The following is a 26,505-nucleotide window of genomic DNA, read 5'->3' as shown; positions in this document are numbered from 1 at the left end:
CACCCACAAATACATTCTGATATTTCTCCCGAGTATTAAGGCCCGTAAACACGATCGGATTTTCCAACAGGAATTGTGTGATGGTAGGCTGTTGTCAGAAAATCCGACCATTTGTACGCTCCATCGGTCAATCGTTGTTGGATTTTACGCCAACAAATGTTGGATAGGATGCTTTCAAATTTTCCGACAACAAATGTTTGTTATCGGATTATCCGATCGTGTGTACAGAAGTCCTTCAGAAAAAAAATCCAAAGTACAAACACGCATGCTCAGAAGCAATGCTCACCATAACACAACATTAGCATACGTTGCCCAAAGGGTGGCACTAAAGAGCTGAAAAACCACGTAGTTTTGTGTTTGTTGGCCAATAATTCTTTGCCGTTTGTATGTAATACAAGTTCATGGCCAATGCCCTTCGGACAAAAGTCCTACGCTTTGTCCGATGGAAAGCCGATCATGTGTTCGAGGCTTTAGAAGCACCTTCAGGCCTTCAAGAGACATACATGACCCATCTGATGTCCTGATCTCTGTAGTAGAGGGTCTGGCAGTGAACCTGGAAAAGTCCTGTCCAGGGTTTACACATCCTCCAGGCTCCTTTCTTCCCCCTTTTCAGCCCTCTGATCCTCTGTACACTCCGGGTTTTGCTCTCTCCCTTTTGGGCAATTTAGGTTCACCTGGGACACCCAGGCAGAGCTCGGTAGTCTGGGGGAGCAGACAGGAGGGATCTGCTGGAGCTGAGGTTGGTGATCCTGGGAAGAGTTTGTATTGTGAAGATGACAAGTGTTAGGACTGTGCAGCTGGTGAACTAGGACTGCTATTGTGTAGTTAGTGATGGGACACGGCTAGGGGTTCGGTTGGAAGGTTAGAACTGGTTATTTCTGGAGATCTGTACACCATCTGTATATAACCTGGAAATATCTCCAATAGATGGACCACTGCTGGTCAGGAGATGGTGGAACTGGTTATATCTGGAGATCTGTACACCATCTGTATATAACCTGGAAATATCTCCAATAGATGGACCACTGCTGGTCAGGAGATGGTGGAACTGGTTATATCTGGAGCTCTGTACACCATCTGTATATAACCTGGAAATCTCTCCAATAGATGGACCACTGCTGGTCAGGAGATGTGTGTATGTGCGTGTGGTTTTATTATTATTTAGTGCCAATATAACATGTTTGATAGGTAAATAATACATTGTATAGAGGTCTACACTTCAGACCAACAAGAGGGACAACTGAGAAGGAGAAGCGAACAGAGGGACTTGGTTCCACAGAGGGACAATCCCTCCAAATGAAGGACCGGTGGGAACTATGCATTAATTGTATGTCCAGCCATAACTCATTTTTCTTAGTTCTGGATGGTGGGGAGGATTGGATACCCTGTCAATTTTACTGTTAGCTGTGACTCTGTTAGAGGTTTGCCTTCCTGTCTTGGTGACTACATTTTTACCAGACGGGAAGTGAGAGGAACTCTCCAGCAACAACACAGACAGAAATATCCTCTTATCTTTTAATTTTTCTTTTTTTTTGTAAAGTTTTGAACAGTGTCCCTGTTGGAGATTTTACTTCACTTCCAGTTTGGAGAAACTGTTGTCAACAGGACAGGAAGTGAGGGGATATCTCTTTGAGGGGTTCCTCAAGCAGTAGCAGTAAAAAAAACTTGACCAAGGTCTTAATTTTTTTTTTTTTTTTTTTTTTTTTTTAACCACGCCACCCGAAATGCAAACCAACCAAAATTTGACTTGATAAATCCTTTTAATAAGATTCACTTGACATGGAGTCAGAGGGAGCTGTGGGAAGACTGGACGGCGTTCCCAATCGGAATGTCCCATCATTGCTGAGAAATGAATTCAGATTGGTGGCTCATTGCTCCATGAAGACTGTTCTATAGGGTGGTGTAAAGTAAAACCCAATATGAAAAGCTCAGCAACCAATCAATATTTAGCTTTTATTGAAGATGAACCCTGATTGGTTGACTACTTGGGTTACTACAAGAGACAACAATCCAATTTTGAAACAAATTTCACGGGGGTCTGGGCACTGCTCTGGGGCACATGGACCAGAGCAAAAAAAATGCATAAATATTTTTTGTGGAAAGTGGCAATTCTAATAAAGCTTAACCGCTTAAGGACTGGAAGATTTCCCCCTTAATGACCAGGCCATTTTCTGCGATGCGCCACTGCATCATTTTTACTGACAATTGCAGGGCCGTGCAATACTGTACCCAAACAAAATTGATGTCCCCCCCCCCCCTTTTTTTTTATTCCCCCCCCCCCCCCCCCACAAATGGCTTTCTTTTGGTGGTATTTGATCACACCTGCGTTTTTTTTTTCTCTGTAAACAAAGAGCGACAATTTTGGGGAAAAAAAAAACAAATTTTTTTTTTGCTATAATACATATCCCCCAAAAAATAAATAAATAAATAAAATGTGTATGTATGTTCTACAAAATAGGGGATATATTTATGGATTATTTTTTTAGCAGGACTGTGACATTGTGGCGGACAAATCTGACCTCAAATTACACTTTTTGGGGACCAGTAACAATATTGCATTGACCTGTGCTATAAAAATACACTGATCGATGTTGAATATGACACTGGCAGGGAAGGAGTTAACACTAGGGGACGATCAAGGGGTTTAAGTGTGTTCTAACTGTAGGGGGGGGCTGAGGGGTACATGACAGAGATCACTGTTCCCGATCACTGGGAGCAGTAGATCTGTCAGAATGGGAATCTGCCTTGTTTACAGATTCCCTGTCTCGCCACTGTACTAGGCGAACGCGGGTTGCCGGTGGACATCGAGTCCACCCGAACCGTGGGTATGCTCCCACAGCGGGCGTGGGCGTGTGCCTGCGTGAGCCGCCATGCAGCTACGGTGATTCCAACAGGAGAGCCGACCTGCCGCCATATAACGACAGTGGCTGGTCGGCAAGTGGTTTAAAGGGCAACATCAGGTATGCAAAATGCCTATTAATACCATACCTGGAGGCGCCCTAAACCTTCTTCCTGTGAAGTGGTGAATCTGTACGATGTATACAACCTACTATAGCAAAACTGATATTTACATAGGAAACAAATGCTGTTAGCCTTGTATGTAAATGACAGTTCCCTGCCACTTTACTTCTTAATATAAACTGAGTGGCTGGGGATTCCCTTCATCTATACCAGAATACTAGATGAGGGACCCCCACACACAAAAAAATGTATAATAAGCACATTAGGATGTTATCCTTAATGGAAATCTAGTATAAATTTTAAGGGGGACCTCATGGGGGGGGGGGTGAGCATGGGTTCCCCCAAAATTAATCCCCGATTCTTATCCTTGATGGAGGTCTGGTATGGTTGTAAAGGGGGAACCCACACACAGAATTGTGTAGGGTCCCTCAAATTCTATATTATACCCTTCAGGTCTGATATGGAATTTTTATAAGGAGGCTTACTCAACAAAAACAGCAAAGTGTGGGGCCCCCCCCCTTCCAAATCCATACAAGACCCTTTTAGAAGCACACAGTCTGGCTGGTTAGGACAAATGAGGAGTGAGCATGTCCCATTCCTCCTGAACCATACCAGGACACATGCCCTCCACATGGGAGGTACCTTTCTAGGAGGGATCTCCCCTTGAAAAGTATCTTGTACCTTGTCCTCCTCCTCAAAACCCTGGTCCAGTGGTTGTGAGGGTCTTTTAAATGTGGAAACCCCATTTAGGTATAAGGGGAGACCCCAGATACTAACTCCCCCCCCCCCACCTTGTGAATGAGTAACATGGTAATGGTAACATAGCAGCCTTACTCATGAATAGGCATGAGCTGAACACCCCCCCCCCCCCAGTTCGGTTTGCAGCAAAACGTGCAAACAGGCAAAAAAAAAATTGAACCCCGTTAAAGTCTATGGGACACTAACTAAGTGTTTGGGGACCCGGGTCCTGCCCCAGGGGACATGTATCAATGCAAAAAAGTTTTAAAAATGATTTTAATAATGCTTAAAGTGAAACAATAAAAGTGTAATATTGCTTTAAATTTCGTACCTGGGGGGTGTCTATAGTATGCCTGTAAAGGGGCGCATGTTTCCCGTGCTTAGAACAGTCACTGCACAAAGTGTCCTTTCTAAAGGGAAAAAAGTAATTTAAAATCACTCGTGGCTATAATGAATTGTCAGTCCCGGCAATGCAGATAAAAAAAAGTCATTGAAAAAAATGTGATGCCCTTTGGGGCTGGTATGAATATTAAGGGGAACCCCAAACCAAAATAAAAAAAATATATATAAAATTTGTGAGGGGGTCCACCCAAACTCAATACAAGCCCCTTCGGGTCTGGTATGGATATTAGGGGGAACCCTGCGCCAAAATAAAAAAAAATCCCTTAACCACTTAACAACCGCCCATTGCCGATTAACGGCATCAGGGCGGTTGTTTAACTCTAAGAGGCCGTTAATTAACGGCCTCCTAGAATTCTGCTCTCGCGCGCCCCCTGGGGCGCACACACGAGAGCATCCGTGACCGCTGGGTCCAGTGGACCCGGCGCATCACGAATCACGGTAAACGGCCGCTCATCGCGGCCGTTTACCACGTGATCGCTCCGTCAAATGACGGAGTGATCACTTGTAAACAAGCCGGCGTCATGTTATGACGCCGGTTCCTCCCTCCCCCTCTCTGTACCGATCGGTACAGCGGAGGGGGAAGAGATCGGTGTCAGCAGCGATGTGGGCTGCATCTGCAGTGCCCACATCGCTGCTCACCGAAAATTAACCCCTCAAATCCCTGCAAATACTCTGCATTACTCTGCAATTCCCTGCAAATACTCTGCATTACTCTGCAATTCCCTGCAAATACTCTGCATTACTCTGCAATTCCCTGCAAATACTCTGCATTACTCTGCAATTCCCTGCAAATACTCTGCATTACTCTGCAATTCCCTGCAAATACTCTGCATTACTCTGCAATTCCCTGCAAATACTCTGCATTACTCTGCAATTCCCTGCAATTCCCTGCAAATACTCTGCATTACTCTGCAATTCCCTGCAAATACTCTGCATTACTCTGCAATTCCCTGCAAATACTCTGCATTACTCTGCAATTCCCTGCAAATACTCTGCATTACTCTGCAATTCCCTGCAAATACTCTGCATTACTCTGCAATTCCCTGCAAATACTCTGCAATTCCCTGCAAATACTCCGCAATGCCCTGCAACACTCCGCAATGCCCTGCAACACTCCGCAATGCCCTGCAACACTCCGCAATGCCCTGCAACACTCCGCAATGCCCTGCAACACTCCGCAATGCCCTGCAACACTCCGCAATGCCCTGCAACACTCCGCAATGCCCTGCAATACCCTGCAACACTCTGCAACACCCGCCAATACCCTGCAACACTCTGCAATGCTCTGCAACACCCGCCGATACCCTGCAACACTCTGCAATGCTCTGCAACACCCGCCAATACCCTGCAATGCTCTGCAACGCAGTACTCTGCAACACCATGCTCTGAGATACCCAGCCATAGTCGGTGATACCCTGCAATACCCAGCCATAGACATCTCCCGCCGCCCTCCGCCCTCCGGTGCTTCTACCGAATCGCTAATACGATCAAAGCCAGAATCTTTTTTTCTCAAATCGCCTTTCAGGACAACCCCGGAGAGAGTAGCTCCACCTTGCAATCAGGAAACACATGCCCACTTTAAAAACACCTCCTCTTCCTCCATGGCTTCAGTTATTGTGTTTCCTCCTTGGAGGAAGCATGTGCCTGAACCAGGGAGAGATGGTCTGGGGACACTGCTTCTAAGGTCAAGCTGTGTGGTCTTCCCTTCTCGGGTGACTTGCTCTTTGGTTCCGATTTAGAGTCTGTGCTGGATAGAACAGCCGATAAAAAGAAGGCTTTTCCAGTTAAGAAAAAGCAGATTGCTAAAAAGAATTTTCGTGCTTTTCAGCAGTCCCCTAAGAACAAGTGACAATATCTCCCCAGTGGGGGGGAGACTGTCAGCTTTTTGCGAACAATGGGACAGGCTGTCTCCAAATCTGTTCGTGAAGAGCGTTGTCGATCAGGGGTACAGGTTGGAGTTTTCAGAACTACCCCCGAGCAGGTTTTATGTGACAACATTACCAAGGGATCAGGAGAAGGCCTCTGCAATGAAGCTGTTGTTACAGGAGCTGATACAGCAAGAGGTTCTGATTCAAGTCCCAGCAAACCAGCAGGGCGGGGGTTTTTATTCACATATTTTTCTGGTGAAAAAACCCTCAGGGAAGTACCGTCTAATCCTGAATCTGAAATTCCTGAACAGGTTCATTCGGTACAAACATTTCAGGATGGATACAATTTTCTCCATCACAAAGCTGTTGACCCCAGAATGCTTCATGGCATCCCTGGACCTAAGGGATGCCTACCTTCATATACCAATTCATCAGGCATCGCAGCAGTTCCTGCGCCTGGCATTGAAGGTAGGGAGTTCGGTATGGCACCTCCAATTCAGGGCTCTGCCGTTCGGACTCTCGTCCTCTCCCAGGGTCTTTACGAAGATTATGGCAGAGGCTTTGGAACCCCTGAAATTGAAGGGGATTCCAGTCGTTCCTTATCTGGACGACCTTTTGTTTTTTGCAGACTCCAGGGAGCAGGTCCTAGTCAATCTCCAGAGGGCCCAGTCTCACCTCGAGGGCCTGGGATGGCTCCTAAACCTAGAGAAGTCAATCCTGACCCCCTCACAGGAAATGAAATTTCTGGGGTATACATTAAATTCGATTCTCCAGAAAGTTTTCCTGCCGTTGGAAAAACAGGAAAAGTTACAGCTAGCTGTACAGCGGATACAGAGCAACCAGACAGTCTCAGTCAGGATGGCTATGGCAGTTCTGGGCCTGCTTACGGCAGCAATCCCAGCTGTTCAGTGGGCCAGGTTCCATTCCAGACCCCTTCAGAGGGAGGTTCTGTCAAGCTGGTCCCATCAGGATCCTTTGGAAAAACAGCTAAAAATTTCGTCAAAGACGAAAAGGGCTCTTTGGTGGTGGAGAGACCAGGCAAACCTCTCAAGGGGCCTGGTGTGGACCTTTCCTGTGGACAAGCGCCTTACTACAGACGCAAGTGCCTGGGGCTGGGGAGCCCATCTGGATGGTCAGACATCTCAGGGGGTCTGGTCCAAACAGGAAGCTCAAAGATCATCCAACTGGAGGGAGTTGAAGGCGATCTTTCTGGGTTTATTGGCATTTCAGCAGAGTTTGAGAGGCCACCATGTTCAGGTGTTGTCAGACAACACAACAGCGGTTACCTACATTATGAAGCAAGGGGGAACCAGAAGCAGGAGCTTGATGGAGCTGGCCAATCTGTTGTTAGCCTGGGCAGAACAGAACACAGCCTCACTATCGGCAGTGCATCTGAAGGGCTCTCAGAATTTGTTTGCGGACCTCCTAAGCAGGCGCAAATTGCTAGAGGCAGAATGGAGTCTGAATCAGGAAGTGTTCCTGATGATCTCCGAGGCCTGGGGGGTTCCTCAGGTAGACCTTTTTGCCAGCCAGCAGAACTCAAAGGTGGACAGATTCTTTTCTCTTCACCGAGGAGATGCAGCAATAGGGTTGGATGCATTCGCTCACCCCTGGCATTACCAGCTGTGCTATGCCTTTCCCCCCTTTCCTCTAATTCCACTAGTACTGAGGAAATTCAGGGAAGAAAGGACAGACTTAATACTAGTCACTCCTTTTTGGCCAAAAAGACCCTGGTTCGCGGGTCTTCGAAACTTAGCCTCGAAGCCCCCATGGAGGTTACCACTCAGAAAAGATCTGTTATCCCAGGGGACAGTAAGTCATCCAGAAGTGGAACTCCTGCAGCTAACCGCCTGGTTTCTGAGGAGGACCTGTTAAAAGCTAAAGGTCTCTCAGATAAAGTAGTAAAGACCCTGCTGTCCAGTAGGAAGGCAGTTACACAGGCAATTTTACATGAAGGTCTGGAAAAAGTTCAACTCCTGGTGCAGTTCTAGAGAACTCAAGGTCAAGAGCACGGTGTCAGTCTTGGAGTTTCTCCATGAAGGAATGGAGAAGGGTCTCGCAGCCAGTACCCTGAAGACTCAGGTGGCTGCCTTATCAGTTTTCTTTGAAAAGACTTTATCTAAAGAAACTTTAATTTCTAGATTTTTTAGGGCTCTTGCTCGAAATAGACCAGTAGCCCTTAAAGACTTTCCCAGTTGGGATTTGTCTACAGTTTTACAGGGTCTCTCGGGAGCACCGTTTGAACCCTTATAGGAAGCTTCTTTGCAGAAGGTGGTTTTAAAAACAATCTTTTTGGTGGCCATCACCTCGGCCAGGAGAGTCAGCGAGCTCCAAGCTCTAGCTATTACAGAACCCTTCCTTAGAATTTATCAGGACAGGGTGGTACTGAGGACGGATCCAGCATTCCTACCGAAAGTATCCTCCTCTTTCCATCGATCACAGGAAATAGTGTTACCTACATTCTCTGCAAGCCCAGCAAATGCAGGAGAGGAAGTTTTTCACACATTGGATGTGAGAAGATGTCTTTTACAGTTTCTGAAAGTTACTAAAGAATTTAGAAAATCAAACGCCCTCTTTGTGATATTTTCTGGATCACGCAAGAGGGAGAAAGCTTCTAAAAGTACGCTGGGTAGGTGGCTTAAGTTGGCTATAACAGAAGCCTATAAAGCAAAAGGAGAAATACCTCCCTCAGGTATTGCTGCCCACTCTACTAGATCCACGGCAGTTTCCTGGGCTGAAAGGGCCGGTGCCACGCCTGAACAAATCTGCAAGGCTGCCACTTGGTCCAGTTATTCGACATTTCTCCGGCATTACCGGTTAGATCTACTGTCTGCAGCAGATCAGGCCTTCGGCAGGAAGGTACTGCAGGCAGTAGTCCCGCCCTAGGGTAAGTTTCTCGGTTATCCTCTCCGGGGTTGTCCTGAAAGGCGATTTGAGAAAGACTCAGTTAGACTTACCGGTGACGGTATTTCTAAGAGCCTTTCAGGACAACCGTTACTTCCCTCCCTAGGTTATGCTTAGTAAATGTATTAAGTTCTACCATGGTGTTGTGCTTTCTGTGCTTTGTTTTCCAGCGTCGGAAGGCCACAATAACTGAAGCCATGGAGGAAGAGGAGGTGTTTTTAAAGTGGGCATGTGTTTCCTGATTGCAAGGTGGAGCTACTCTCTCCGGGGTTGTCCTGAAAGGCTCTTAGAAATACCGTCACCGGTAAGTCTAACTGAGTCTTTTTTTCAGGCTTCCCAGCTTAGAGGTGAGATGTGGGTCTTATTGACCCCACATCTCACTGTAAAGAGGACCTGTCATGCCATATTCCTATTACAAGGGATGTTTACATTCCTTGTAATAGGAATAAAAGTGATCAAAAAAATTATTTTTGGGGAAAAAAATGTCAAACTAAAATAAATAAAGTAAAATGAACAATAAAAAAAAAATGTTTTTTTTAAAGCGCCCCTGTCCCCATGTGCTCGCATGCAGAAGCGAACGCATGCGTAAGTCCCGCCCACATATGAAAACGGTGTTCAAACCACACATGTGAGGTATCGCTGCGAACGTTAGAGCGAGAGAAATAATTCTAGCCCTAGACCTCCTCTGTAACTCAAAACATATAACCAGTAAAAAAAATGTAAATCGTCGCCTATGGGGATTTTTAAGTAGCGACGTTTGCCGCCATTCCACGAGCGTGTGCAATTTTGAAGAGTGACATATTAGGTATCTATTTACTCAGCGTAACTTCATCTTTCACATTATGCAAAAATTGGGCTAACTTTACTGTGTTTTTTTTTTTTTTTTTAAGCACAAAACAGTTTTTTTTCCAAAAAAAAGCATTCGAAAAATTACTGCGCAAATACCGTGCGAGATAAAAAGTTGCAAAGACCACCATTGTATTCTCCAGGGTGTTTGCTAAAAAAACATATATAATGTTTTGGAGTTCTATGTAATTTTCTAGCAAATAAATGATGATTTTTACATGTAGGAGAGAAATGTCAGAATTGTCCTGGGTGCTCCAGAACGCCTGATGGCGCTCCCTGCATGTTGGGCCCCTGTATGTGGCCACGCTGTGTAAAAGTCTCACACATGTGGTATCACCATACTCGGGAGTAATAGCAGAATGTGTTTTGGGGTGTAATTTGTGGTATGCATATGCTGTGTGTGAGAAATAACCTGATAATATGACAATTTTGTGAAAAAAAAAAAAAAAAGTAAAAAGAATCTTGATTTTGCAAAGAATTGTGGGAAAAAATGACAACTTCAAAAAACTCATCATGCCTCTTACTAAATACCTTGGAATGTCTTCTTTCCAAAAAGGGGTCATTTGGGGGGTATTTGTACTTTTCTGGCATGTTAGGGTCTCAAGAATTGAAATAGGCCGTCAGTCCTTCAGGTGTGATCAATTTTCAGATATTGGCACCATAGCTTGTGGACTCTATAACTTTCACAAAGACCAAATAATATCCACCAATTTGTACTTATTTTTACCAAAGATATGTAGTAGTATAAATTTTGGCCAAAATTTATGAAGAAAAAATTTCTAATCTGCTAAATTTTCTAACAGAAACAAAGAAAAATTCGTTTTTTTACAGAATTTTCGGTATTTTTTCTTTTATAGCACAAAAAAAAAAAACCCAGCGGTGATTAAATACCACCAAAAGAAAGCTCTGTGAAAAAAAGGACAAAAATTTCATATAGGTCCAGTGTTGCATGACTGAGTAATTGTCATTCAAAATGCGAGAGCACCGAAAGCTGAAAATTGGTCTGGTTATTAAGGGTGTTTAAGTGCCCAGTGGTCAAGTGGTTAAAATCCATACCAGACCCTTATCTGAGCACGCAACCTGGCAGGCAGCATGAAAAGAGGGGAGAGGGGGGCATGAGAGAGTGCCCCCCCCTCCTGAACCATACTAGGCCACATGCCCTCAACATGGGGAGGATGCTTTGGGGGTAGCCCCCCCCCCCCAAAGCACCTTGTCCCCATGTTGATGGGCACAATGGCCTCATCCCTACAACCCTTGCCCGGAGGTTGTGGGGGTCTTCAGGTGGGGGGCTTATTGGAATCTGGAAGCCCCCTTTAACAAGGGGACCCCCAGATCCCGGCCTCCACTCCAGCGTAACATGGTAATGGGGTGTGTGTGTGTGTGGTTTCTAATACACTTCAGGCGGCGTACACAGTATAGTGCGGCGTTGCAAAACAAAAAATACATCATGTCTGGAAGGCCACCAAGGAGAGGCAGACACTCACAGGCCACTAAGAGGTCAAGCGTCATCAGGTTCTGCGTCAACAGTGCTGGTCATGGACATGGTGCATCCTTTGCTGCTGGCCGTGTTATTGAGCCAGAACATGCAGAAGAGTTGGCGGAATGTATAATGAAGCCATCCTCGTCCTCTGTCACCTAGGCTCAGAATAGTTTGCCTTTCAACGCAGTTGCCAAAGCCGCCTTTTCCACTGGCTCCTTGTCCAGTCACTCCTTCTGTAGCCTAACCATCGTGCATGGAGGAGTCCTCAGAATTATTCAACCACAGTGTTGGTTACATGATGTTGGTTCCCAGGTTGAGTGAGGGAGTAATGTGATCCTGGAGAGAGGGGGTGCCACAGAAGGTCAAAGAACTGGCAGTCATGTTCTCCCAGCTGCAGCATACTGCCAAGTTTGCTCCAGTGATGAGGAGTTGGGGGATAAGGTCATTGACTGTACTTGGGTGCCTGAGAGGAGGAAAGTGAGGAGGAGGTGCAACTCAAAAAAGGCAGGATGTCCTCTAGGGGGCAGCTTAAGGGCAGCCACCCTATTGCATCACACAGTAGAGCTCCGCAGGTGCAGGGCGCTGCTCACTCCCTGCTGACTTTTAAAAGTTCCTTGGTGTGGGCCTTTTTCGACACGTGTGCAGCAGATCGCACTTTTGCTGTTTGCAACCTATATCTGAAGCAGATCAAGTGTGGCCAGAACAGCAACCGCTTGGGCACCACATGCTTGACCAGACATATGACGACCTCCCATGCAGTCCATTCACAATAGCATTTGAAAGACCCACATCAAAGAAAAGGGCAAACTTCTGCTCATCTGGGATCTCCAACCCTACTATACCTCCAGTCCTCTCAAAAACCTGCACTGAGAGGAATGAAGGTATAGCAGGGATCTGCAATTAGTGGACCTACAGCTGTTGCAAAACTACAAGTCCCATCATGCCTCTGCCTTTGGGCGTCATGCTTGTGGCTGTCAGTCTTGCTATGCCTCATGGGATTTGTAGTTCTGCAACAGCTGGAGGTCCGCTAATTGCATATCCCTGCTATACCTTCATTCCTCTCAGTGCAGGTTTTTTTTAGAGGACTGGAGGTATAGTAGTGTTGGAGATCCCAGATGAGCAGAACTACAAATCCCATGAGGCATAGCAAGACTCTGACAGACACAAGCATGACGCCCAAAGGCAGAGGCATGATGGGACTTGTAGTTTTGCAACAGCTGGAGGTCCGCTAATTGCAGATCCCTGAGGTATAGCAATAGGTGTCCCAAGTACTTGCAGCCAATCTGTTAGCATTACACCAATTGATTTTAGCAGGCAAATTTCCCTACCCCAGTTGCTAAAATGTGAAAAAAATTGATGCCAGCCATCCACATGCTCAGCATCTAAAGGCTAGCTTGGCCAAATTGCTAGCACTGCAACTGCTGCCTTTTCAGCTGGTAGACTCTGCCCCTTTTGTGAATTTGTGGAATGTGCCGTACCTCAGTGACAGGTTCCTAATGTGGAAGGCAATGTTTTGGCCTCGATGGACAGGGTAGTCAGCAGTAGGGATGAGCCGAACACCCCCCGGTTCAGTTTGCATCAGAACTTTCGAACGGACCGCAAATTCGTACGAACTTAAGAACCCCATTGAAGTTTATGGGACTCGAATGTTCGAAATAAAAAGTGCTAATTTTAATCGCTAATATGCAAGATACTGTCCTAAAAAGGGTTTGGGGACCTGGCTCCTGCCCCAGGGGACATGAGTCAATGCTTAAAATGTTTTTAAAAATTGCCGTTTTGGCGGGAGTACTGATTTTAATGACGATTAAAGTGAAAAAAAAAAGTGAAATATTCCTTTAAATATCGTGCCTGGGGGGTGTCTATAGTATACATGTGAAGTGCCACGTGTTTCCCGTGTTTAACAGTCCCTGCACAAAATGACATTTAACGGGGAAAAAAAGTCATTTAAAACTGCTTGCGATTTTAATGTAATATCTGGTTCCGGCAATATGGATGAAAATTATTGAGAAAAATGGCATGGGTAGCCCCCCCCTGCCCATTACCAGCCCCTTTGGGTCTTGTACGGATATTAAGGGGAACCCCATACCCATTTTAAAAAAAGGAAAGACGTGGGGCCCCCAGGCCCTATATCAGTGATGGCGAACCTTGGCACTCCTGATGTTTTGAAACTACATTTCCCATGATTCTCCACTACACTGCAGAGTGCATGAGCATCATGGGAAATGTAGTTCCAAAACATCTGGGGTGCCAAGGTTCGCCATCACTGCCCTATATACTCAGAACAGCAGTATACAGGCTGTGCAAACAAGACAGGGACTGTGTAGGTTTGTTGTGTTTAAGTAGAATCTGTTTGTAATTTTGAACTGGTACATTTTTAAAGTGTAGCTCCAGTCAAAAAATCTATTTTTAAGCTTTTTGGAAAACATAGGGAAGGGTTATCACCCCTGTATAATTTGTTTTGCCGTCCGTCTTTTTTCATCTTGCTTCCTGTTGTCTCCTTCCGTTTGTAAGTTGGATGTTTGAAAGTAGGGGCCTGCCCTATATGCTCTGCAGACATGGCGGAACAAGGTGTTTGTGTTGCCACAACACTGTAAGCCCTCAAAGTGACTCTTGGTGGGCGCTGGAGCGCCCTGCTGTGAATGATTACATCAAGAATTGTAATTGCATGCCATTGTTGAACAGTGGTAGAAAAATTGGGCCTTTGGTGGTTGTGGCACTGGTGCCACAACACTAAGTCCTCAGTTACTCTCGGTGGGCACAGGAACGGGCCCTGCTGTGAAATATTATATCAAGAATTGTAATTACAGGGGCTGAAAAATTGGGCCTTAGCCACTGGTGCTGGTGCCACGACACTGCAACCTCTCCCATATACTCTAGTTGTGGTGCAGGAATGAGCCCTGCTGCAAAGCATTGCATCAAAAATTGTAATTAAACGCCCCTGTTGAACAGGGGCTGAAAAATTGGGCTAGTGGCATCACCCAGAACCAAAAATGTTCAACATATCAGCAGAGGAGGAGGAGGAGGATAGACAATCAACATAACAGGACAGTCACTCAGCATCACCATAGGCAGTCTTGAAGGGATGTGATATTTCCAAAAAATATTCGGTTACATCAGCTTCAGGTGCTTGGTAGCTGTGGGTGATCCAAGATTCATCTTTATGAAGGTCAGTCGATCAACCGAGTCGGTGGACAGGCGCACCCTGTGATCGGTAACAAAGCCACCAGCAGCACTGAAGGTGTGTTCCAAAAGAACGCTGGATGCAGGACAGGCCAGTAGCTCAATTGCATACTGTGCAAGCTCCGGCCAGTGATCCATCCTCAAGACCCAGTAAGCCAGAGTATTTTCGGTGGGAAAGGTGTCCAAGTCTGACCTTGCCCCTAGGTATTCCTGCACCATGTAAATCAGACACTGGCGATGGTTGATCATACCTTGGGGCTGCGGACTAAAAAATTTCTCTGCACGCATCGGTCAGACGGCCACCTTCTCCACCACTCCTTCTGACCGATGCCTCAGCAACACGTTGTCCAGGACCAGGAGTTTGTAACCTCCCAGTCTCTGGGAATGCGTTGCACAGACCTTTCTGCAGGCCTCCCGGAGATGTCTCATCCTCTGCTCCCTCTGCGATGGCAAGATAAGGTTGGCAACCTTACCCTTGTACCGTGGATCAAGGAGAGTGGCCAGTCAGTAATGGTCCCTCCCCTTGATCCGAAGAATACTAGGATCCTTCCGCAGGCTTTGCAGGATCAGGGAGGCCATGCAGCGTAGGTTAGCTGTGGCATTCGGTCCGGAGTCCTCTGGGTCACTAAGGACAACATGAGACGCATTACCTCCTCCCAGCCACGTACAAGTCCACGGGTTTCTTGGGACTGTAAATCATCCCTACAAGACTGCTGATGATGCTGAGTGCCAGCCTCCACCTCCATGCTGACACAATCATCCTCCTCGTCCTCATCCTCTTCCTCTTCCTGTGTGATGGGTGGGACAGCAGGAACACTGTCTGGATAAAGGGGGGGCCTTGAGAGGCAAGGAAGTGCTCCTCTTCCTGCCTCTGTTCTGCCTCAAGTGCCCTGTCCATTATTCCATGCAGCGTATGCTCCAACAGGTGGACAAGAGGTACAGTGTCACTGATGCATGCACTGTCACTGCTCACCATCCTTGTGGCCTCAAATGGTGACAGGACAGTGCATGCATCCCTGATCATGCCCCACTGGCGTGGTGAGAAAAAAACAAGCTCACCTGACCCTGTCCTGGTGCCGTAGTCTCACAGGTACTCATTGATGGCCCTCTGCTGCGTGTGCAGCTGCTGCAGCATGGCCAACGTTGAGTTCCACCTGGTGGGCATGTCACATATAAGGCGGTTCTTGGGCAGGTTCAACTCCTTTTGGAGCTCAGCCAGCCGAGCACAGGGATTAAATGATTGGAAATGCACACAGACTTTCCTGGCCTGCTTCAGGACATCCTGTAAGCCCGGGTACCTGCCCAAGAACCGCTGCACCACCAGGTTAAGGACGGGAGCCACACAGGGCACATGAGTCAGTTGTCCCTGTCGGAGGGCGGAGAGGAGGTTGGTGCCATTGTCACAAACCACCATTGCTGGCTTAAGCTGGCGTGGCATCAACCACCTCTCTGCCTGCCCCTGCAGAGCTGACAAAATATCTGCCCCAGTGTGGCTCCTGTCCCCCAAACAAGCCAGCGCAAGCACGGCATGGCATGCTTTTGCCTTTGTACTTGCGTAGCCCCTTGAATGCCTACAGAGCACTGCTGGTTCTGAGGACAGGGCACTGGAAGAGGTCATGGAGGAAGAAGAGGGGGTGGAGGAGAGAGGTGTGTCACAACCAGTAGTAGCATTTTTGGAGGCATGGTGGCAGAACAACCTCCAACACTACTGCACCTTGTCCTGCATCCTTCCCAGCTGCCAGAAGAGTGACCCAATGGGCCGTGAAAGACAGGTAACATCCCTGTCCATGCCTGCTGGACCATGAGTCAGCGGTAATATGCACCTTACCGCTGACCGCCCTGTCCAGCGAGGCAAGGACATTGCCTTCCACATGCCGGTAGAGAGCCGGAATCGCCTTCCGTGAGAAAAAGTGACGTTTGGGGATCTGCCACTGAGGAACCGCACATTGTACAAACTCACGGAAGTGGGCCGGGTCTACCAACTGAAAAGGCAGCAGTTGAAGTGCTAGCAATTTAGCCAAACTAGCATTCAACCGCTAGGCATGTGGATGGCTGGGAGTGAACTTCTTTCGACGGTCTAGCAGCTGGGGCAGGGAAATTTGCCTGCTATAATCGGACATGGGTGTACTGCTAGCAGAGTGCCCGGGAAGCACTTGTCTGTGCCCACCTAATTCTACACCTTCATTCCTCTCAGCGCAGGTTTCAGAGAGGACTGAAGGTCTAGTAGGGTTGGAGATCCCAGCTGATGAGGAGCAAGGAGAGGTCTGCTTTGTTCTTTGGTGTGGGTCTTTAAGGTACCCTTGCCAACGAGCTGCATGGCAGGTCAACATATGTCTGGTCAAGCATGTGGTGCCCAAGCGGCTGATGTTTTGGCCAAACGAGATACGCTTGAGACATATGTTGCAAATAGCAACTCATCTCAAAAAAGGCCCACACCAAAGAACTTTTAGAATAACGCGCAGAGGCAGCACCCTGCACAAGCGGAGCTCTGCGGTGTGATTCAGTCGGTGTGCTGCCCCTAAGCTGGCCCCCGGAGGGCATCCTGCCTCATTGGACATGTCCCTCTCCCTCTCCCTCTCATGCCTTTTTATTATAGAACAGGAATTAAAGGGTAGATACTGGTGTATGCTGTGCTGGAGGCAGACAAAACTACCTAACTCCTGCAGAAGAGTAATGTAGCTAGCTATATAGGTGGATATAATGGTGTATAGTGCGGTCAGGGCACACAGACAACACCCACAAACACTTGCAGATTGCTAAAAGCTCAATTACAGAAGAGCAAGAATGCTAAATTGGCCGATAACGAACGGTGTATACTGTGTTGAAGGTACACAGAGAACACCCACTAACTCCTACAGATGCCAACACCCTACACAAGGTCGCCGCGCTGGCGGCCTTATATAGTGTGGGGCGTGTACTACACAGCCTGAGCTATGAATGGCCACAGGCATCCTGCCTGTGGCCAATCATGGCTCTCCTCGCTGCCGGTGCTGTGATTGGCCAAGCATGCGGGGTCAGTGCATGCTTGGCCAATCATGAGCCAGCAATGCACTGCGATGGTGCAGTGCATTGTGGGCCGTGAGCGCCACACGAATTTGGTGCAATCGGCCCATAACCTTCGGTATTCGTCGAACGTGCGAACAGCCGATGTTCGAGTCGAACGTATGTTCGACTCGAACATCAAGCTCATCCCTAGTCAGCAGTAAGGTGCATATTACTACTGTCTTATGGTCCAGCAGGCATGGGCAGGGATGTTGCTTTTCCTTCACGGTGCGCTGGGTAACTCTGCTGGCAGCTGGGAAGGATGCAGTACAGGGTTCAGTGTTGTTGAAGCTTGTTCCATCACCACACCTCCAAAATGCTAGATTCTGCCACAGCTCTATCCTCCACCCTCTCTTCTTCCTCTGTGGCCTCTTTTGCAGATTTGTCCTCTAAACCAGCAGTGCTCCGTAAGCATTCAAGGGGCTACGCAAAGCAGTCAGACTAAAAGATTTCTTGCGGTGCTTCAGTTGGTCTGCCTAGGCGACAGGAGCCACACTGGAGCAGAGATTCTATCAGCTCTGCAGGGACAGGCTCAGAGGTAGTTGACGCCATGCCAGATTCATCCAGGAATGGTTGTATGTGACAATGGCACCAACCTTCTCCCCTCCCTTTGACAGGGACACTTGACCCATGTTACATGTTTGGCATGCATCCTGAATTTGGGGCTGCAGCAGTTCTTGAGCAGGTACCCAGGCTTACAAGATCTATTGAGGCAAAATCTATTTGTGTTATAAAGGAGAGGGATCACGTAGCAAGGGTAAAATTGCAGAACTCATCCTGCCTTTGCAGAGGATGAAACCTCTTTAGGGGGCCTTGAAGAAAGGTTTGTGCAACGCATTTCTAGACCCTGGGAGGTTACCATTTCCTTGGTGCTGGACTATGTGTTGCTGAGGCTTTGTTCAGTCAGAAGAGCAGTGGAGAAGGTGGCCTGCTGACTGTTGCCTTTTAAACATTTATTTCAGTCCTCAGTGCCAAGGTCTGATCGGTTCAAGCAACCATCAGCAGCCTCTGCATTATATGGTGCAGGAATATCTAGGGGCAAGAGCAGACTTGGATACCTTTCCAACAGCGCATCCACTGGACTACTGTGTCTTGAGGATGGACCACTGGCCAGAACTTTCTCAATATGCAATCGAGCTACTGGCCTGTAATGCATCCAGTGTTCGTTCTGAATGCACATTCATTGCTACTAGAGGGTTTGTAATGAATCAAAGAGTGCGCCTGTCCACAGACTCCGTTGATAGGCTCACATTCATAAAAATGAATGGGTCTTGGATCAGCAGCTATCAAGCAGCTTATGCTGATTTTAACTGATTGAATTTGTTATGGATCTGGGATCCCCTGAGGACTGCCTATGCTGACTACCCAATTCCGCCTCAATCTTGATGATGCTGGCTTCAAACAATATTTTTGGTTTAGGGCACCACCACCCAAGGCCAAATTTTTTTATTTTTTTTGTCACAGCAGGGCCCATTCCTGCACCCAACAAAAGTAACTGTGAGGGGTTAGTGTTCTGGCACCACCAACACCTAAGGTCCAATTTTTCAGCAGAGTATATAGGGCAGGCCATGTAGTGTGGAATGTGTGTGTTTTTTTTTTTTTTTTTTTTTTTTTTTTTCCCCTTTTACAAATGTAATCTTGCTGTGGTACTTTTATAAACATGGGAAAGATGTGCTACTTTACAGGCAGACCCCCCCCCCCCCCCGGCATGATATTTAAAGGAATATTTAATTTTTATCGTTTTACTTTAAGCATTACTAAAATCACTGCTCCCAAAAAACAGCCATTTTTCAAACCTTTTTTTTGTATTGATACATGTCCCCTGGGGCAGGACCAGAGTCCCCAAACATTTTTTTATGGCAATAACTTGCATATAAGCCTTTAAAATGAGCACTCTTGTGTTTGTTTGTTTTTTTCAACGTTCGTGTCTCATAGACAGTGTTCACACTTTTTTTTTTTTTTTTTTTTTTTGAAGCGGGGCTGTTTGGCTCTTCCCTAGTTGTCATCTGGAGGTATCTTTAGTAAATGACTGTCTATACCCGGGTATATAAACACAACTCCACCAGGGCTTCGGTTGGGATAATTTGCTGAGGTCATATGTTTGTATAGTGGATGATGTATTATTTCTTCATATGACGCTTGTATTACTTTATGCATACTAATATTATATGCTGGGTGCAGTAGTTCATATGCTCCCAATTACTTTGATTAGATTACTAATTCATTTCCCAGGAAGGGCATCCCCTCTGTTCAGAGGCCCTGTCCTGGGTGGAGGCACTTCCTACTTTATTATCAAACTCACTCTTCCACTTGGTGAAGGTTCTGGTCCTTCTAGTTACCTACAGGTTTAGCACCACAGCCTGTTTGGGGAGGACCCATAACTATAGTTACCCAAGCCAAGTAAATGTCCTAATTATACTTTTTTGTGAGTTGCATTACTGTATCACATCCAAGATTCTTAAAGGTTAAGCAGAGTAACCTGTTATCAAACCATCAGTAATAAAGATAAACATTATTACAATGTGACTGGGGAGGGTGGAAGTGAGGATTTTACCCCTATGATTGATTGATTGTCCTGAATTGCCAAGGGACAGATTCCCCTAAACTGACCAGGCAACTGCATAATCCAGTGATGAGTCAGTAAGATATGAAGGACAAAAAACATAAAGGGACACATTACTAAAAGATGTCCTGTTTATGTTATTTATGTCTTGTAAAAACAGGCAACCATGAGTTCAACTTTTTATTTTTTTATTTTACAGCAACGTTTAAAGGTCCATACCTAGAGAGAATCTCAGAAAATATTAGAGACTTTAATTTCTCTTCTGCTGTCAGCGATGGCGTCTGGTGATCTGAGAGCCGAGTTGGAATGTTCCGTCTGTCTGAACATTTATACGGATCCTGTAATGCTGAGATGTGGTCACAACTTCTGCCGGGTCTGTATTGATCGTGTGCTGGATACACAGGAGGGGTCTGGAGATTTCTTCTGTCCTGTATGCAGAAAAAGGTTCAGGAGTCGCCCTGCACTGCAGAGGAACTTAACGCTACGTAACATAGCAGAGACTTTCCTGTCTCCTCAGCCAGATACGGAGGAGTCCGGGGTCTTCTGTACTTACTGTGTGGACTCTCCTGTACCTGCTGTTAGATCCTGTCTGCTCTGTGAGGTTTCTCTGTGTGATAAACACCTGAGAGTCCACAAAAAGTCCCCAGAACACGTCTTATGTGACCCCACCTTGTCCATGGAGAGCAGGCAATGCTCCATCCATAAGAAGATCCTGGAGTATTACTGCACTGAGGATGAGACCTGTATCTGTATGTCCTGCAGTTTGGCTGGAGAACATCGAGGACACCAGGTTGAGATGCTGGATGAGGCTTCTAAGAAGAAGAAAGAGACACTGAGGAATGTTCTGCAGAAACTTCTGACAAAGAGAGAGGAGACGGAGGAAAGAGTCCAGAGACTGCAGGAACACCGGAGGAAAGTAGAAGAAGAAGCCGCTGGTGACACAGAGAGAGTCACTGCCCTGTTTAGAGATCTCAGGAGACGTCTGGAAGACCTGGAGAAGAGAGTCCTGAGGGACATCTCCGGGAGGGCAGAGCGGATCTCAATCTCCATCCGGGATCTGGAAATAAAGAAGGAGGAGCTGTCCAGGAAGTTGCGTCACATTGAGGAGCTGTGTAACGTGACAGATCCACTGACTGTCTTACAGGAATCAGACACGGGTGACTTGTGTGATACTGAGGATGGAGATAATGAGGACAGAGAGAGACGTAAGAAACTCCTCCATGATGGAGGGGGTCTGGATGTGTATGGGGTCTTGCACATATTACACACATTATCTGATGTAATAATAAGAGGGGTAAATGTATACTTCTATATACAGGAAGCTGCAGACATATTACTGGATGTAAACACAGCTGATAATGAACTACAGATATCAGATGACAGGAAAACTGTATCCAGGTCATATATAGACCAGAAATATCCAGAAACACCAGAGAGATTCCAGTATTGGTATCAGGTGATGAGCAGTCAAAGTTTCTCCTCAGGGAGACATTACTGGGAAGTGGATGTCGGGGGGTCAGATGAATGGACAGTTGGGATGTGTTACCCCAGTATAGAGAGGGGAGGGAAGGAGTCATTGATTGGATTGAATAAAAAGTCCTGGGGTTTGAACTGTAATACATTAAGGTATTGGATGACTCATGACAGTGATGAGATCCTCTTACCCACCAATTTCTCCAGTAACAGAGTCAGGATATATCTGGATTATGAGGCCGGGCGGATCTCCTTTTATGATCTGTGTGAGCCGATCCAACTTCTCCACACCTTCACCACCACCTTCACTGAGCCCCTCCATGCTGTGATATGTGTAGCGGAAGGTTGTTTAACGATATGTGGGGTAGGCGGGAGATGTGAGAACTCCGCCCCGTCTGACGACAGCACAGGGTCAGGTAATGGGATCGGTTCATTGTTCAGCTCAATGCTTTGAGGAAGTGGTGAGAAGTATGAGGGCTGGGTATGTAGGCCTTCTGCTGAAAATGCTAGTTCCCTGGCTGTGTCTAATGTGAGACCTTTTTATAAAGTGGTTCTAAAGGAAAAATAAAAAAAAAATGACATGAGTCCCGCCTGTAACTTAGTTCTTTTACCTGTTGGCTCTGCTGTTATTTCTCAACTGTCTTTAACTGACCAATCTGTCCAGCAAAAGGTGGCGGTTAGAGGGTTGGGACAAACCATTTAAAACAGACAGGGGTGCTCAAAATGATCAGCTTTGATTCATTAATCTATGTATTTATCTCAAAACGGAAACAAAAATGTTGCTGTAAAAGTGTTTATCTGGACCTCGGCTTTAATTTTTCGGTCACTTATGTAAAGTCCATCTAAGTCAATTAGTCAATCTAACATCCCCCCCCCTTTTTCAGACAAGGCTACTGTCCAAGGGGGTCTCCACTGCTCCTTCATAGATAAGTGTCTGAATTCCTTATCTCTATACTTGTTCCGGGTCAGAGACTGAGACTATATTAAAGCCGAAGCATCAGCATGACAGCCAGGGAACTAGCATTCTCAAAAGGAGAGTTTATCAATGGCGGCCCTCATAATTCTCTCATGACAGATACCCTCTAAATATAATAAATGTACTTCATTATCTGACCCGATGATAACGTCCAGGTGTGTCTGGATTCCAGGGACAGTCCCGGGATTTAGAGGTTTGTCCCAGGAAATATTCCCAGTTTGAATCAAATTTTTCATATCCTTTTTTTGTTTTTCTATTATGATTTGTATTACAGGGTCAGTTCACTTTCATGATGATAATAAATGGTGACTGTGACTGTTATTTCTGATTTTCCTGTTTAAGTTAACGTTGACAGTTTGCAACCTGTGAAAAAACACATCTTCACACCATCTTTCTTTTGGTATAAAATAAAAATCTGTAATAATCCAGAAATCTATTTGCAGGTTGGTGTCTGTATTCTTGTTTGTCACATTTCCCTTTTTGAGGTGGCGGCTGGTGCTCCAATTAATTTGGGGGGGAAGCTGCAAACCAATGCCACCCCCCCTCAACAGGAGATGGAAATGAACGATATGATTTTGCAGCAATAATTACTGTTCTAAAGAGGGGAAAAAATGTCATTTAAACTTGCAGGTGGCTGTAATGTATTGCCATATAGATGGAAAAAAAAAACTGTGCCCAACCCCCCCCAAAGGTCCATATTGGGCACTTATCAGAGCATTCAGCCTGGCAGGGCAGGATGGGGAGGACGAGCGAGCTCCTCTCCTGAACCATACCAGGCCACATTCCCTCAACATGGGGGGGTGCTTTGGGGCAGGGGAGCTCTGCGTAACCACCCCAAAACGCCTTGTCCCTGTGTTAATGGGGACAAGGGCCTCTTCCTGGCAACCCTGGGCTGTGGTTGTTGGGGTCAGAGGAGGGAGGGGCTTATCAGAATCTGGAAAGGGAATTTAACAAGGGTGTGTGGGGCCCAGATCCTGCACCCTCCCCCTATGTGAATGGGTATTGGGTACATTGAAGCCCTACCCATTCACCAAAAAGGTGTCAAAGTAAACACATGACAGGAGACAGTTTTTGACAATTCCCTTAATAAAAAAAAAAAAAAAAAAAAGTAAACAATCAAAAAAGTGTCCCATGATGTTCATTTATCTTCAATCACACCACCCGATGGACCCAAAAAATAGAAAAAAACAGGAAAAAACTCTGCCTCCATTGGAGGCTTCCCGGAAACTGCTGTATTTTCCCTTTGACAGGCAAGGGCGTGGCCACCCGGTGACATGACTGGATGGCCCACCCCCTCTGATGTCAGAAGGGGGCAGGGTCCCTCAGGTACGTCACCAGGTGGCCCCACACTTGCCTATATAACGGCTGTCAAAGCCAAGGGACAGCAGTCACTGGGAGGCCTCTCATGGCTTAATTTTTTTTTTTTTTTTACTTTTCTATTTTTTATTTTTTTAGGTCCATTGGGTGTTGTGATTGATGGGTAGACATTGCGGGACACTTCTATTTATTTCTACAATAAAGGGATTGTTAAAATGTCTGTAGTTTTTAATATTTATTTTTTTTGGTGAATGGGTAGGGGCACAATGTACCCGATACCATTCACATATGGGGGGCAGGGATCCGGGGGCCCCCCTTATTAAAGGGGTCTTCTAGATTCCTATAAGACCCCCCCACCCGCAGACCCAGACAACCAGAGGCCAGGGTTGTTGGGAAGAGGCCCTTGTCCCCATCAACATGGAGACAAGGGGCACCCCAAAGCACCCTCATGTTAAGGGCAAGTGGCCTGGTATGGTTCAGGAGGGGGGGCATTGGGTGCTCACTTGTCCCCTCCCTTTACCGACCTACCAGGCTGCATGCTCAGATAAGGGTCTGGTACGGATTTTGGGGGGACCCCTTGCCATTTTTTATTTTGGCATAGAGTTCCCCTTAAAATCTATACCAGACTCAAAGGGCCTGGTATGGATTTTGGGGGGGACCCCCATGCCATTTTTCTTCTGTCATAGGGTTCCCCTTAGCAACTTCAATACACTGTATTATATATACTCTGAACTGAATTCTATATACTACACTAACTGTACACTACCCTACCTAATCTCCATTCATTCACTATATACGGCCGCCCGGAAAGGCGCAGCCTTGTATAGTGTGGGGTGTGGACTTAGCCCCCTGAGCCATAATTGGCCAAAAGCACCCTGCATTTGGTCCATCATAGCTCTCGCAGTACATTGTGCTGTGATTAGCCAAAGCATACAGGTCAGGAGCATGCTTTGGCCGATCAGCAGCAGTCAATGCACTGTGATCCCGCAGTGCATTATGGGGCGCTCCGCGGGGAGCAAACTTCCCGCGAGCACCCCATATGTTCATTTATTTGTAGATTTGTCCATCCCTATACTACAGTAAAAGTGATGTTTACTAACTTTTTCAATACAACTTAAATAGACAGCAAATGACATTCATTGCCACCAAATTCTTTAAAAAAGAAAGTACGGAAACTTATCCAAAAGTCCCCCAAAATATATAGAAGACCCTTGAAGGGGGGTTTGTGAGACAAGGCCAGTTCTCCACAGCCTCCACTTTAGCAGGATCAGTGACTATCCTTTCTGCAGATACAATTTAGCCCACAATGTTACTTTGTAGCACTCAGATCTCTGGAAAATTCTCTGATTCAGAAATCAACACATTCTCCTAAGTTTCTTTCTGACCACAGCTTTTAGAGGAAGGGCATTTAGACTGAACAGTCCTATTCTGGATTGTTTATCTTTCTCATGCACTTTATTGCACATCCTTGGGAGGTATCTGTCTGGATCTCGCTTTCTAAAGCGGTTCTGTTAGGAGAATACCGTGCTCAATGTAAGCCCTTGTACACACGGTAGGAAATTCCGACGGAAAATATCCGATCGGACCGTGTTGTCGGATAATCCGACTGTGTGTGGGTTCCATCGGACTTTTTCCGTCGGAATGTCCGACCAACAAAGTTTGAGAGTCGGATATAAAATTTTCCGACATGGTCCGATCTGACTTTGTCCGATCGTTTGTAGAAAATTCTGATCGACCAAAGCTATTGGCTACTAGCCGCAACGTAGTCCCGTTGCAACGAACAAACGGCATCACGTTATGAACGATCGGATTTCCCGACAACTTTGTCCTACCGTGTGTATGCAACACCAGTTTCGGCCAAAATCCGTCGGGGGGGGGGAAAAAAAAAAATCAGACGGATTTTATTGTCGGAATGTCCGACCTTGTGTACAAGGGCTAAGACCGACAATTGTAAGACGTGTTGGACAACAATATAGAGTAAATGGTTAAAATGAGATGCCATTGAGTAGAGTTGGCCATGCATAATTGTTCAAAATGAGGCAGAGATCTACTGAAGGCTTCTCTAAATGTAGGATCATTTTAAATAATGCCTAATCTGAAGGTAAAACCACAAAGGGAGTTGATGTTGTTCGGAAAGGGGAATGTCAGATCGAGAGGCGAAGGAGCCTCTAGAGAAAAACTGGTAAGCTCTTGGGGGGGGGGGGGGGGGGTCGGTCTATCACATTTGCAACACAACTGTAGGTCTGGCTGCAAGCCTGGCAGAACATCTGGATTGGCAAAAAGTGGAGTCATAGGGCAAAACTTTAAAGCAAAGCCTGCAGAGACAGGCTGAATGAAAACACTGCAAGGTTGGTCCAATAAGTGGATGGGAGAGTTTACCCAATGGGGGCCCATGGAAGGAAAGTTAAGATATTCCAGGCAAGAGACTGTTTGAAAGCAATGGAGTCTTTCGAGGTCGTGTGGACATGGCAGTCAACTAATCTGGTCAGTTGGCAGGCTCTATAATGTTGCCGTGTGTCTGGGACCCAAATGCCCCCTTTGAACTTGGGCAATGACAAGGATATTAGACTCCGTTTAGGGGTGGCAGTTTCTGGATAAATGATCTAAACAGTTCTTTGGATTGAGGAGAAGAAACCAATAGGCAACTTAACAGGGATTGCCTACATTACATAGGCATTCCTGGTTTCACATTCATCTTTAAGGTAGCAACTCTACCAAACTATGAAAATCCAAGTTCATCCCAATTTGGCTACGT

At 46.3% G+C, this 26,505-nt stretch overlaps 1 protein-coding gene across 1 annotated transcript; it reads left to right on the top strand.

Moving 5' to 3' along the window:
• The first annotated feature begins 20,187 nt into the window (after positions 1 to 20,187).
• LOC143964328 (E3 ubiquitin-protein ligase TRIM39-like) lies at positions 20,188 to 22,203 on the top strand. Its single transcript, XM_077474025.1, has one exon. The coding sequence runs from the start codon at positions 20,259 to 20,261 to the stop codon at positions 21,909 to 21,911; it is 1,653 nt and encodes a 550-aa protein (XP_077330151.1). The 5' UTR covers positions 20,188 to 20,258; the 3' UTR covers positions 21,912 to 22,203.
• Positions 22,204 to 26,505: the final 4,302 nt, after the last annotated feature.

This window comes from Lithobates pipiens, unplaced genomic scaffold, assembly GCF_037356315.1.
Source record: "Lithobates pipiens isolate NorthernLeopardFrog02 unplaced genomic scaffold, aLitPip1_a1.2 Scaffold_8, whole genome shotgun sequence".
Classification (NCBI taxonomy): Eukaryota; Metazoa; Chordata; class Amphibia; order Anura; family Ranidae; genus Lithobates; species Lithobates pipiens.
Note: the sequence above shows the minus strand (reverse complement) of the source record. Positions and strands in the feature narration are given on the sequence as shown.

Coding starts and splice junctions, on each gene's coding strand:
- LOC143964328 (XM_077474025.1), top strand. CDS start 20,259: ATGGCGTCTGGTGATCTGAGAGCCGAGTTGGAATGTTCCGTCTGTCTG.